This window comes from Micropterus salmoides, unplaced genomic scaffold, assembly GCF_014851395.1.
Source record: "Micropterus salmoides isolate LMB-PRFRI ecotype aquatic unplaced genomic scaffold, ASM1485139v1 Ms_hic_scaffold_13, whole genome shotgun sequence".
In the NCBI taxonomy this organism is placed as follows: domain Eukaryota; kingdom Metazoa; phylum Chordata; class Actinopteri; order Centrarchiformes; family Centrarchidae; genus Micropterus; species Micropterus salmoides.
This window is the reverse complement of record NW_024040374.1, coordinates 33,593,078-33,607,788: the sequence shown is the minus strand read 5'-3', so window position 1 is coordinate 33,607,788 and position 14,711 is coordinate 33,593,078. Positions and strand designations below refer to the sequence as shown.

At 41.2% G+C, this 14,711-nt stretch overlaps 1 protein-coding gene across 1 annotated transcript in view; it reads right to left on the bottom strand.

Moving 5' to 3' along the window:
- Window positions 1-14,711, bottom strand: part of eps15l1a (epidermal growth factor receptor pathway substrate 15-like 1a) — a gene marked incomplete at its 3' end in the record, with an annotated part of 50,826 nt that overhangs the window by 15,590 nt on the left and 20,525 nt on the right. The window contains 10 exon segments of the mRNA XM_038716892.1: window positions 68-118; window positions 412-517; window positions 3,552-3,731; window positions 4,297-4,494; window positions 4,858-5,019; window positions 5,146-5,218; window positions 9,569-9,654; window positions 11,939-12,001; window positions 12,283-12,439; window positions 13,156-13,313. Of these exon segments, the coding sequence (XP_038572820.1) occupies window positions 68-118; window positions 412-517; window positions 3,552-3,731; window positions 4,297-4,494; window positions 4,858-5,019; window positions 5,146-5,218; window positions 9,569-9,654; window positions 11,939-12,001; window positions 12,283-12,439; window positions 13,156-13,313 (1,234 nt within the window).

The following is a 14,711-nucleotide window of genomic DNA, read 5'->3' as shown; positions in this document are numbered from 1 at the left end:
TTTACTAGACTTCCTGCGGTGACCAGATTAAGGCAATGTAACTGAGCTCCTTTCCCCAAATAAATACCTGTGGATGCTGATGGCTGCTTTGCAAAAGGATCGTTTTGGAAAGGGTCACCTACAGGTGAGGAATCCAGCAGAGAGGGAAGAGTAGGAGGAAAACAAAGAGGAGTGGAAGACAGAGAAGACAGTCAGAGATCAACTAAAGCTAAACAAGAAATCCAAAGATCAACAGAGCAGTAAACACAGGCAACTAAGAGCAGAGAGGAGATGCATCATGTGTGAAAAATGAGTGGATGAGGAAGAAGGAGAGGAGAATAAGTGGATCACAGAGGACAGTTGAAGAAAAGAAGAATATATATCCTGAGGAAAAGAGGCAGAGGAAAGAGTGAAGGTAAAGGGGCTGGTAACCTCTGAATGGGTCTGTTTTGAAGGGATCTTCAGAGTTGAAGGGGTCAGCGTGAACATCCTGAGGCTGGCTGTTGAACACAGACGGTTTCACTTTGAATGGATCCTCCTATAGTAAGGAGAAAGTGACAGAGGAAGCTTTTAATTTAATGTATTTAGGTGTTCCAAGTGGCGGTCACACAGCCTTAGCATACACATGCATATACACACACGCACAAAACCCTTCCTTTCCTGTACACCTAACTACATCAGCTGTAGGTGTATTACAGCTTGGGTCTTATTTTGGTAGTTTTATACATACAGGGTTTCATTACATATTTTGCCGAATAGGTGTATAAACCTAATAAACTGTCAACTGTGTAGGCCTTTAAGTAAATACACTCTTAAAAGGCATCAATTACCATGATATCCATAACACAATATCAAATAAACAATATGGGTGTTGCGGTTTGTGTTCTTCAAAAATGAATTTGAACTGTGAGCAACTGCATTCTTCTTTCTTTTGACAATATATTAACAGTGAATGTTGGCTGCATTTAGCTCAGTATTCTAGTGAGACCTCAGCTATACCAAGACCATCTCCACATCCGCCTGCTGGACTGGCAGCTCCAACCCTTTTTCTCTAATCGCTTATGTATATTTTGTGATTTTTGTGCATCTTATTCCATCTCTTTTTCATTTTATTTATTTACATATTTATTTTTTCTTCAGCTATGCTTGAATATGTGGAGCTGTATATGACACACTATATGTCCTATATCATTTAACTCTTGTACAATGAGGGATTATTGGCGACATTTTAAGTGCTCTCACTTTCAGTCAGACCTCCAAATAAAGTGGTTTAGGTCATCTGTGTTAGGAATGTGGTTTTGTGTTCATGTTTCCTGTTTAAATCTGTTTTTGGTTCTGTGTATTTTGTGTAGCCTTGTTCATTATTATTCATCTGCATCCTTAAGTTACTTAGTATCTGTCTTGTCTCGTGTCTTAGTTCTTAGTCCTGTACATTAGTTCAGGTCTTTAGTGTTTACTCCTGGTCTTGTGTTCTGTTTAGCCTTGTGTGTTCCTGTGAACCTTACTTCCTTCCTGTTTTATTTTGGTAACCCTCTGTACCTGGTGTCCTTGTCTAGCTTTGTTTGACTACCTGATGTATCTCACCTGTGTTGCTCCCGCCCCGCTCGTTACACCCTGTGTATATGTATGCCTACTTGTGTCTCCAGTCTTTGTCACGTCCTTGTGTGTGCGTCTTATTGAGTGTTCCGCCTTGTGTTCTGTTTTCCCTGTTCTGGATTTCCCTGTGTTTTTTGGATCGCCTTGTGTTTCCTGGATTACCTTTGTTTGGACTTTTGCCCTGAGCTCCAAGTAAGCCTGTTTCAGTTGAGTTTGAGTTAATAAAGGCCTCTTTTTTGAACTGCATCCTCCTCTCGCCTTGCCATTGTCTGCGTTTGGGTCCTCACCCCAGTCTGCACTCAGCCACCCCTGTGACAATCTGTCTATATAACCTATTCTAAGACTGCTCTCATCTCTTGCCCCACCTGCATTTATTGCAGTAATGTCCCTGCGTTCCCAGATCTGAGCAGTCAACTTGGCAAATACAATGTTATCATAACCAATAGAAACTACTATAAATATGACATCCAAATTTTAATAAACCACAACTATGCTTTAATAATCTCCCACTCAGCTAGAAGTGCAGGAATCAACCTCAAGAGCTACTTTTGTAAGTGGCTAGGGAGAGCAAAACCTGGCCTTATTACACCACATGACGGTGCACATACACACACCTAACCCCTTCCCCCAAGACTGAATTTCAATTTAAAACACTGAAGGAATTTTCTTTTTTCGCAGTTTGCCCTTCTCTGTACTCAAAGAGTCAAAGCCTTCTGAAGAAGCAGACTATCTCTGGACCAATGTTATTAGCGTTAACAAAAACAAACGAAATAACAAAAACTAGGTGTGAAAAACACTGCTGTTAAACGAAATAAAAATAAAAAACGAGGCTTTCCAAAAACGATAACAAACTGTATTGTGGGTTTGCAAAACTAACTAAAATTAGTAAATATCCTTAGTTTTCATCTTTGTCAATTTATTTCATAAGGCCAAAGCCTACATAAGCCTATATTTTGGGTGAATATGAAGCCGGGTGGAACTGACATTGCAGGGCAGTTGGTCTTGGTCTTGTTAGAGAGCCGCGGGTGTATTATGCTTTAGTCCTCCGCATGAAAAGCTGGCACGCTGCCTGCTGAGTGGCTGTCTTGCCACAATGTGAAGGTCACATTTTAATTCGAATTGGTGTTCTTGCGTTCCAAGTGGTGTACCGCTGTCACCAGGAGAGCCGGGGTCAGAGCGGCCTCTGGCCACAGAGTAGCAGGTGGTGGACTGCTGTTTTTTAAGTATTCTCATGTAACATTAGGGGTAACTTAGTCGGGAAGACCCAAGTAGGGGTCGGCTGCATAGCTGGTGGGGTTTGAACATGTTTTCTAATACAACTGTACAAAATACTATACATGTACATGTGTTTACAACTGTAAAGAGTTAACTGTTAATGTTAATGTCTATGTTTTGTTTGGCCTGCAGGTAGTGAGTCACTGTCTTGGTGGGTTTTCTATTCCGGTGGTCTGGCTTAGAGCTCATCCTGCATGTGGGAAGAACTTGTCCCTAGTACACTGACTGCGAGCTCTCGGTGTGCTGGGTTAACATGTTGCCTGGTCATTATATTTACTGCTTGTCAGCTAGTGTGTGTTTTATGGGCTCATTGATTTCTCAGCCAAACTGTCTCTTTGTGCTTCACCTTGTTTTAATGCCTCTTTTTTGATTAATAAAGGTTTAGATTTCAATATAACTGCTTTCCCTGGCTCCAGGGAGGCCAACATTATTTTTAGTTTGTAATAAATTGTTCAATTTTTGGCACACCCATAATGATTCCTACTGTTTGGATCACATGCTTATGCGAAGAGCTGAAAGGGGAAAAAACTAAAGAAGTTGCTGCTGCCAGAAAGTGCGATGACATCAGTTTCCTTTCTGCTAGCTCAACTGTTAATTTACGTAAATGCATTCTAGCCTGTTGAAAACGTGTCAGTAAGAGGCCCTCATGTCCAGAATTCAAATATGTTATAAGCCACATACGTTCCAGTAGAGATCCTGACCTGTGCTGCTCTCACCATGGCTGGGAATCCTCCATTCTCTCTGTCGCTGAAGCCCTCACTCATGTCAGCCAGGTTGGTCATACTGCCTCCATGGGTTCCATTCAAGGTGCTGTTGTACTGCTCAATGTTTTTAGATACTTCCTGTTGGCTGTCCTGAATCTGAGACAACTTACTACGAGCCTGCAGGATACACACATACAAAGTGTTCAGCAATGGGGTTTTATGAATCATTTTGAAAAAAGTTCTAAATGGACTATGTCATGAAAACCAACATTCCTGGAAGCAGAAAGACCGGAAATTATCACAGGGGAGCATTAGGAAATGATCAACTGCCGGCTCCTCATCTCTCCACGTGACCTTCTGACTGGAGGAGGGAGCAGGGGCAGAGCATACACTTCAGTCGTGTGGTTGTTACATTTAGAAGAATAGAATCCTTTCAGGCTATATTGCATAACATCATGAATGGCGACTAAATAATGCACAAATCACACTTCGTGTGTCCAAAGTCAAACTGTGTATGCAAGTTGCAGGTGGTTAAGTGGTGTGTGTAAGTAAGTGGCACCACAGCAGCTGAGGCTAAATGAAACCCACACACACAGCTAAATATATAGTGTTCCAGTTCCTCTAGTGGAACAGGGGGACCAATTACTGACTACAGTGGTCATAAAGAAGTAGATTCTACAGTGCAATGCTGCCCCCTGTTGACACTTTTCAGACACACAAACACACAGGCCGTTTTTCCTACCTGGTTGATCTCATCCTGCGTGGCCTTCAGTGACTTGATGATGGTCTCCAGTTGGATCTTGCCAGCAGCTAGGCTCTGCTCCAGCTGGTTCTCCTCCTGCTGCAGCCGGCCCAGGTCGGCCTTTGCCCGGCTCAGCTCTTCCTCCTGGCTCTGCAAATCTGACTCCTGGGAGTGTATCTGACTCTGGAGGGTCGAGATCTGGAGGCAGAGGAAAATTAAGGAATGAGGATGGGGTCTAAAATAAAACACCTGCCAAGTTATACTGGCCCTTGAAATCCATTCTGCACAAGCTGGTAATTTACTGAACCATAGGATTGATGGTATGACAGTTGATATTTTTCTTTCTTCACTTCTTCCCTTTGACACAATCTCAGTTGTCCCTAAGTGATTCTGCCATTTAGCTGAACATTAAAATAAGCCCCAATTCCAAAGTCACCAACTTTAATTAAAACACATTATAGATGACATGTTATTATTTATGGTTCTGCGGAAGCTGTGGATATCGAATGTGTCTTGTTTTCAGTAACCCCCACATGCCCCAGTCCTTCGTCTCTTCCTCACCATCTGAGACTCTTCCTGGCACTTCATCCGGACTTCATTCAGCATGTCCTCTAATTTATGTTTCTGCTGGTCCATCTCCTCTAGGCGGTCCTGGGCATCTTGTTTCTGGGCCTCCAGTTCCTGCAGGCTGGCAGTCTCTCTGTCCAGGTCATTCTGCATCTCCTTATGCAAATACAGTATATTTAAGGAACCTATGAGTGCCAATCAAGTATCACGTTACGTGTCCACCACATAATAAAATAAGTGTTTGTACTGCAGCTGAATAACCAGTGAACAAGCTGCCCTCACCTGCACCTCTGCACTCTTATGTCTGATGGCCTCCTCTGTCTCCCTGATGTCCTGTTCAAGAGTGTACTTCTCCCTGACACACACACACACACACAGAAGCATAATTATATCTAGAAAAAAAGAATAACTACCCCTTCTGTGTACACACATTGACACGTCAGAGTAACATGACACAGGACTGGGATTCCATCAAATCCACAATGTCACAGATAAATAAATAAAAAATCACTACACCCTCCAAGTAAAACTGCTAACTGACTCAGGGTAAGATCCCATAAAGAAATGAATGACTTTCTAAATTATTTAAAATTATTCAAATGAACAATCAAATACTTATTGATCTTATTAATTAATTCCAAGTGTAACTGCAAATGGCTAGAATACATACAATGGGTATTTCAAACACTGTCCACATTTTGATTTGTAGAAAAACAACTTAATTGTTCATTCAAAATCATGACAAAAGCATAAAACATATTTTTATAACTGGCACTGCATCTAATTCCACATATTTACTCTGTGGGCTGAATCTGTGCCCTTTGAAATAAAAAGCATTTGATTCCAACAGCAGTTTTTGACCACTGGTTGTCAGTCTGTCTGCAAGTCTGTCTTAAAGCAACAGCTAGGCGCCCATATGCTTGCTGTAATCATTCCTCCTGCTCTTCCAGGCCATTAAAAGATTTCTACTTAAGTGATGCAGGACAAAGTTCTCCTGCAGAAAACTACATTCCACTGTTCTAAACTTCATCTGAACTTGATATGAGCAAAAGAGGAGTGATAGTAACACAAAGAGAGAATTGTGTACTAAAAAAAATTTAACTCACTGAAAAAGACATTTACTTGCTTTGTCTAACAGACACTGCTGAAGTGGCATATTAGCTTTAGATAAATACAACAGATATTTTTTCACAGAATAAGGACTGTGGATTTTGTCCTCCATCCAAATTATTTTAGAACACAGCAGCTCTTTGAGGTCAGTGAAGGACCTCAATAAATTCCAATCTGGCCTTCGTCACCAATAGAGCACAGATATAGCACTACTACTACTGCTCAACATTCTGTCCTGGTCCTGCTTGATTTAACTGCTGCATTTGATACTATGACTCTTAAACAGGGCAAACGGTAGCAGATCAGAACGAGGCTTCTCATTATGACAAATGCTAGTTCAGTCTGTTTTCATAAAATCAAACCAGTTTAAGCTTGTACGGCGGACCGGATCAGCAACATTATTATATTTTCAGTTAAGCCAAAAAACATGGGAAGTACTTGTACCCTCCACAAATGCCTGGCTACTATTAAGGAATGAATGTCACGATGACTGCACCTAATGATTATTTCTCAAATCGATTAATCTAAAAACAAATGTACTGATTATTCTGAAGATCATTTTTATTACATCTGTTATTATAACAATGCAAAAGTAATATCAAAAACATTATTTTATTCAATCGTCCTGAAAAAGTGACACCTGAAGAAGCACAGAATAATGATAATAGTGGAATATATTTAAATGAGTTACAGACCCTATTCGTCAGCTCCCCGATAAGAAAAATCCTGGACCTTAAATTCACAGACAGACACAGATTAATATAAACACTGTGTGTCAGTCCTTTCCTGAACTGGAAAAGAAGTTGACTTAACACTTAAAATGATTTATTTCATCACTGGAGTAATATGCAGTAAGATAATCACTGGCAAATATATTTCGTGCTGCTTCAAATGTTGTGCACAGCAGATTTGCTGCTGTGATAAGCCATTTCCAATTCACAGAGCTCTCACAGCACCACTTTGTTGGGTCTCTGCGTAAAATACTCCCAAACTCTAGATGGTCATAGGGGAGTTTTTCAGCTGCAGCTTGTTCTCTGGGGGGAATCCCTGCTAAGACCAGGTGCAGTGACGCACCAACGCATGTTATGCAAATCGACATATTTCCATAATCGATAATAATAATACGATTACTGAATCGCTCCAGCCCTAAATGTCACTTAATTTCTTATTGGTCCTAATAAGTTTGTCTTTGATGGGATCTGCTTCTCCAACTTTGAAACCCAAAAGAACCCTACCCTAATTTTTTCATGCCTAGACTAAAGTTTTTTTTCTCTTGTTTCTCCTGCAGCCAGGCTGTTAACCACAACAAACTGTAGATCCCACATCACACCAATCCTTGCATTAGGTCAGCGGAGTCTTCTGTATCTGTTAGTATATAGTATCTGGCTAGTATGAAAAGGAGGAATGATTACAGTAAGCAAAATCTGTTCCAATGTTCATATGGGTAGCTGTCTGACTATTACTTTAAGACGGGACTTGAAAAATTGTGAAGCTATCCTTTAACTATCTCTGCATCTTGACAGGCATCAAGATGATAAAAATGAACTAATCTGAATGTATGAGAAGCCTTCTGATAACTTCTATGTAAAAAAAAGTAGTAGGTGGAGTCGCTGCTCATCTCTGAGTGTCACAGTCGATTTGACATAATGCCAGTTCATATATATTCAGTAGCTGGTGTGTTTACCTGAGAGTACTCCACTGGGTAAAGGCAAGAGTGCTGACGCAGCATGGAGAATAAGTAGTGAACAAACAAAAATTTTATAAAATACACACATCAAAAGGAAAAGTGGACGGTTGGCTGGGTGGCTTGACAGATGGATGGAAGAAGGAAGAAAGCAGCAGGATGAGACAAAGCTAAGATGAACAATAAAGCTCATCCACATCTGATGCATGTGGGTGCATTTTAACACAAAAGCAGTTGGGCAGTATATAGCTCAGACTATTACAGGGTTAGCTTGGGTTGCAGGTAAACCCTGCTGCTGTTCAAAACAGCTGTGTCTTCAATCTTTGCATATCAACATCCTTTTGTAAGGGACACTTAAATACATGAGCCTAAAGTGAAACAGAAACTGAGGGCCTGTGTCAATCCCCACACTCGTGGTAGTCTAGTGTCCACATGTCTGAATGCCTGGTAAATGATGTTAGTACACGGCTGAACTGAGCTCAGATGCTTGGCTGATTTGATTTCTACATGAAAAACTAAAAAGGATGAAAATACAGCATTACAATAAAATCAAATGACATTTGGGGGCTGAAGAAAAGGCAAAAGGAGCTGTGTCAACCTTTTGGGCTTTAAAAGTTTTATACATACAAGGGAAGCCTTCCTTTTATAAATGTCATGACAATGATGTAAATTTAAAAAGCAACTGTTTCCACCAATAAAACACCCTGTCTGAAGGTTTTTATCTTGTGAAGACTTGTATGTATGTGTTCATAAAGGTAAGTGCTTTCTTTGTAAACCAAAGGAAGCTTCTACCTAAAGCTAGGTACACGAAGTAAACAGAGCAAGGACACAACTGGGAGAGTATCATAGTTTGGTCCATGAACGTCTGGATAGGGCCTGGTTTCAGTGATATTTCAGGCTGACTGTGGGGCAGCTTCACTGTTCTGATCGGCAGATTGGCCTCTGTGGGGCACATTTCTCCAAAAGTTTATTCTGTTTCAACTTTTCCCCTGCAGCCCCATACCGCTGCAGCCTAAACCAAATAAAGTCAAATGAATGGGAGGAGTTTCTTTTTCACAGCAGCCCCGGATTTGATTCTGAATGGGCCCTAAGGCTGAGTCCAGCCACCCTATGTCCAGAGCCTTCAGTATTTCTGCAAATCTTACCCACACCTGCTACTTTGCCGCTAAGGAGGCCTCCACAGATAATGTGTTGGGTTCAGGAGTTCCTCAAAGTACTCTTTCCACCAGGTGTCTGCCTCTGCAGACTGCTGAACACAGTCTGAGCTAGGCCCTGTTTTCACGGTTTGCCAGAACTTCCTTGAGGCCAACTGAAAGTCCTTTTCAAAAGCCTCCCGCAACCAGGTTTTTGCACCGAAGGTGCAGCCCTTCTGGCCTCCCTGTGACTCCTCCTTCAGCAGACCCCTGGGCCAACCAAGCCAGCGGAAACCAGACTGTTCTTAGACTGTCGCCACGACAGGCAACAACGAACTTCTGACCACAACTCTTAGCAGCCTTTGAGCAGGCTTTGAACTGGGGCCCACTCGGATTCCATGATCCCAACCTCACCAAGGATGCATGCCAAATATTACTGGAGGTGGGAGTTAAAGGTCTGTCCGACAGTCTCTCCTACCATCTGACAGCTCTGCATCTATCTTCATATAGCCACAGATCTGATGATCTGATAACTAACAGCAGAGCTAAATTCAAACTCAAAGCTGTATCTTGTTAATGTTGAGCCAATTACTACTTATGTAAAACATTTCAAATGGCTACATGGTTGATATTGCTGTTACTACTTATGCTGGTAAACAGTTTTGATGCATCTTAATCTTTATTTATATTATACAGCTTTAAATAATGTTAAAGTAAAAGCGGTTTAAACTCAGTGCTGTCATGTTACTTTTGTGCAACAAGTGATATGGTTTGTTACCTCTGCAGCTGGGCTATCTCCTGGCTGATGTCATCCAATTCTTTGATGCCAGTGAACTCCCCTGAACCCACTGAACTAGAGCTGTCCTGTAGAGAGGGAGACAGACAGACAGAGAGGGGAGGAAGGAAGAAAAAACAAACAGGTTGGCAAAATAAAACATATTTGTTGGCGAAAGTGGGATGATGAAATGGTACCAACTGAGCCTTGGCAGACCAGGCTAAAGGAAGAGGCAGAGGAAAAGAGAGGATAGGAGAAAAAACGCGCTCAATATAAGGAGCAGCACAGAGGAGGAATCAGTAGGTGGGGGCTGGGTCAGTCACCAACATGTGGGGGATGTTACCACCACTGGCCAACTGCCAAGGAGAGGAAAGATTCAGGATTTAGCAATTTTATGATGAATATTCCAGTGTTTCCCATTCATAGATTTATTTGTGGCAGCTCGCCATGATATCAATGCTGACAGTTACATATTGATTTTCGATTTTTTTTTCTATTTAAAATGGGTAAAATGATAGAGCTGCTAGCAGCACATAGATCTCAGCCCCCCTATCGCTCGCTTGCTCCCTCTCACATTGACAACGGAGCGGTCTGTGAACAGCTCCTCCTCTTCGTGCACAATCTGAATCATAACACGATCATGCGGTGGAATAAGGATTGTTGCCGGTTTTTCCACAAAGAGAAGTTCCTGAATCAATCCGGAGTTGACTGGTTAGTGTCATGAACACTGCTGCACAACTAATGCATTCAAGTTAACTCTGATAAGTTAGTCTATCTGTTCTTAACACAACGCTGTCAGTCTTGGACACCCACTTTCAAATAAGTTATAAGCAAGCATGTAAGGAGCCTAGCTAAGAAGGATAGATATGCTTACGTTAGAATACAGCTGGGTCGTCGAGGTCAGCACGCTGCACACAGCTGGTAATCAATATTGACTGCTAGTGCAATATACTGCTTCCCCACCCACGCCACAGATACCTTGTTATTCTATGGGAAACACTGTATTCAGTCAGTCATAACCATCTTAAGTGACAACATTCAAAACGTTTTCAAGAAAGTGGTTTACAACAAATTAGGGCAGGATTTTAGTACTCGAAGCTTCTACAGATTATTTAATCGATGCATCGTTTAAGAATAGGGGTGTGACAATAAATCGATACAGCAATATAGCGTTATATCATACATAATATTAATGAAAAACAGCGCTTCTGCAGTTAGCTCAATGCTAACAAATAATGGGAATCTCCATTGAAGTGCTAACGGATATTACCATCGCGATCGCGAAAATATAATCATTAACATAAACTTCACATTTTCCTTCACATGCTGAACATCCTGAGTGACCTACTGTGCAAATACTTAAAGTACATGTTTCCTGAGCTCTGTGTGAAATAAAAAAGAGCTGCTAACTTCACTGTCTTGATCTGCTACTCTACTGCTTCTGCACTCTCAGGTCAACAGTCAATAATGATTTTAGTTAAATGCTAAAGTTGCTCTTACTGTTACCTTGTCTGTGGTCCGTTCCTTGGACTTGAGGTGTAATAAATGTCTGTGTAAAACAGTGCGCTGTATAGTTGTATGGATTAAATGAAGATGCAAACAATTTTCGTTGATGCATTTTAGTAATCGATTTAATCGTTTAATCGTTTCAGCACTACAACAGATGTCCAGTACTGGGTTCACAAGCATTTGTTGGTGAGACACTTTTTGAAAATAATAAACTAAACAAGTTTGTTTCTTTATTAAACATGAGTACTGACTTATCAGAAGCACACATTTTGCTTTTGCTTTGATTGATTTAACATTTTATACCAGGGCAAATTCTTTCTGTGAGTGCAGCCACTTTATCAAAAACACTTTACGCTTTAAAAGAAACCTGATTGCCAAATGAAAATGATCTTGAATCTTCCCCCTTGATCATCAGACAGTTGACCGGTTGAGACAATGTCACGGCACTGTACTGGAATATAGAGAAAAGTCTTGCAAATGCTTTCAAGTAATCAGCCTGAACACCTAGCCACTGAAAGCATTCATATGTTAATACACTGTAGGTCCATGTTACCTACCCACAACTTGAACATTATAGCCTGAGAGAGTAGGAAGAGGGGAAAGGTGGAAACAGCAGCAGTAAAAGAGTTAGGATGAGAGAGAAAAACAGTGGGCAGTAGATCTTTGATTTACCTCTTCCCAAATTTTCCATTTTAATGTTTGTTTTCAAGTTCTCTTCCACCAAATAAGCAGATTTGGCAAATTGGGAAGTACAGCTCAAAAAACAGGATGTATAGCAGACATATCTGTATACCTTTATGCCCAAATATGCAAAGAGCAGGAGAAAGAAGAGTGGAGGAGGGAAGAAAAGAAGTATTGACTCACCCGTCTCATCTCAGACAGAGCAGCCATCTCTGATCCCACTGGGGTCATATATCCTGACATACTCTGTGGCCAGAGAGAAATGACTTAGTTACTGACAATGAAATAGCAACAGTTATAACTCCACCCCACGTCAAAAGAGACACTTTTGCTTTTAAAACATTTTGAAAAAAGTCATGAGTGCTAAGCAAGTTCCTTGTTCTTTTCATCCATCTTGGTGTCTCATTGCAGCTTTTTTACACATCAAACTTTACAGAAAATACACAAATGCAGGATTTGAACCCTAATTGTCATTTGATTCCATTTATCACAAAGGTGGATCACATTTCAGAGTGTGTTGGACCTACTGGTACAGGAGTGCCTCTCTCAGACGGGGGGATCATGTCAGCAGTCAGGGCCTGTGGAGGGTCGATGCCCTTGCTGACTTTCTGCTGGATGAGATGCATGGCGAGGGCAAACTGCTCCCTGGTCAGCTTGCCTATCTGCCTTGTGTCTGCCAGAGCCCTGCAGGGAAAACCAGTCAGTCAACATTACAGACACATTAGGTTAACTCAGTTATTCTGAGCAGACTGGCCACACTGTTGAGCAGACCATGACAAACACAAATCTAAAGAAAAAAAGCATAAACAGCTGAATCAGGCAGGTAGCTTGTCAGACAGGATTTCCAGTCTTAAAACATGTTACATACCTAAAGACAAAGTATCAACTGATGCTTACTTTTATTGAGTATCCAGCATAAAAGCAATCAAAGGAATGGGGACCAGTTTATCCTAACTTGTTTGTTCAAAGCCACCTTTGACAAATGTTTTGGTCTGAGTTCATATTGTATTTCCTGAGTGATAGACCAGAACAACGTGGGTTCTCGAATGTCCAAAAGCCAACAACTAACAATCTTGACAAGCTGTGCCTAAGAACAGAGATGTTTGATACAAAACATATATTCTGGCTTCTGTCATTTTAAGAACTGCCACTGGTTTACTATCACATTTCCATTAGCACTTGATAAGCTGATAGTTGTGTTTAGGATGAGTGACATAAAATATGACAGGGTGTTAAATTGCACAGATGATCGAATTTAAAACAAACACTACCTTTGTTAATAAAGCCGTTAGTTCCAATTTACAGTAAAACCCTTTATAAAGGCTGACTTGTTAGAAAGTGGTACCAAGCTAATCATAAGTCTAGCCATGAAAGAGAGTAGGACCCAGCTGAGTCCCTACCATATGTGGGCAAGGACATTCTGAGAAAGTCCAGACTGCATGAAGATCTCCTTCACTTCATGGCCGCTGACAAAACCGTCCAGATCAGCATCAGTCTTCAGGAAGATGTCGTCATAGCGACCACGGTCTGAGACTGGGACCACCCAGTTCACTGTATGCTGAGACAGAAACAGATACATATGTTGATGCTCATCAGACAGCATGGGGATTGCACAGGTGTGCCTTAGGCTGGCCACAATAAAAGGCCACTTAAAAATGTCATCATGAGCTGTGTGCAAAATGTGTTAGTGTTACAATACTATGGTTGAATGTTTCAGAATTGGTGTGTAAACCTGATGACAAAACTAGAGGTCGTATTTTTTTTAAACCTGCGACAAAATGTGTGACAAAAAATACGGACTTGGTGTGCACAAATCATTTTCCAGGATATTATGACAGATAAGGATCACACCCAGAGTAATAAACCTTACTGAAAGTCCGCAGAGCCCCCACTCTTTAGGAGAGACTAGCAGAGGGCTACTATAAACTACAGTTGTCAGTGTCTTATTGTAAAAAAGTAAAAAAAAAATATATATATATATATATATATATATATGAGCCTCATCAATACTGATTACTCAAGTATCGTATTAATCTGCCGATTAATACGATACAGATTAGCCCTGCATTTCAGCCCGAGCCCCATTTGGGCCAATTTTCATGTCATAGCTCGCAAGCAGGCCAGGCATCAGGCCTGTATAAGGCTTCTCCTTTTTCTCTTTTAGACCGCCATTAATTTAAAGACACCATGAGTAGCTGGAGATAAAGGTAAAACAAAGAAAAAAAGACGATTTTCAACTGATCACACTGGCACACAATGACACAGTCTGCTCCCAGTGTGTGGGGTGTGTGCGTGAACAGCAGCATGCCGGCGTTCTGTTATATGTAACAGTCCTTTTCTACGCTGCTGGTTGAGGACTATGTCGCAAAACTTTATTCAGTAGGCTATAAATGACTGAATGCGGAATGTTGTTGGATATTCTCTACATGATTATTGCGGGATCTCTGTATGAAAGCGTTTGTGCTTCCGGCTATAACATTAGGAGTCTCGTTTTTTGTTTGGGATTGGCCAAGGGCTGACCCCAAATAGTCGAATATTCTGATCCAACTGTCAATCTCACAGTGGAAGCTTCCCAGCGAAACAAGGATCATGCCATTTTGGCGATATGGGGGTGCTCAACGTCTGATTTTACATAGAACTACCAGGTTTCTCCCGATAAGTTAATATACAGCCTATTACAATATACATTTCAACATTTAATGCTGCAAAGAAACATGTAAAAAGAATAAAACTTTCAATAAATGTTTTTGAAGTGCGTGAATAAATCCAAAATTGTAACCCTAACCCTGGGTCGTCAGCGCGCATGTGAAGGTGTAGCGTGTGTATGGTGGCGGAAGAGGAACGCTTGCTGAAGAGACTGACCCCCAGCTTTACTGGTTTTGTGCCGAGTTGATCACACCTCGCGGGACTTTCGGATAATTTATCACCGTTGATGAACCACACAAAGAATATTTTA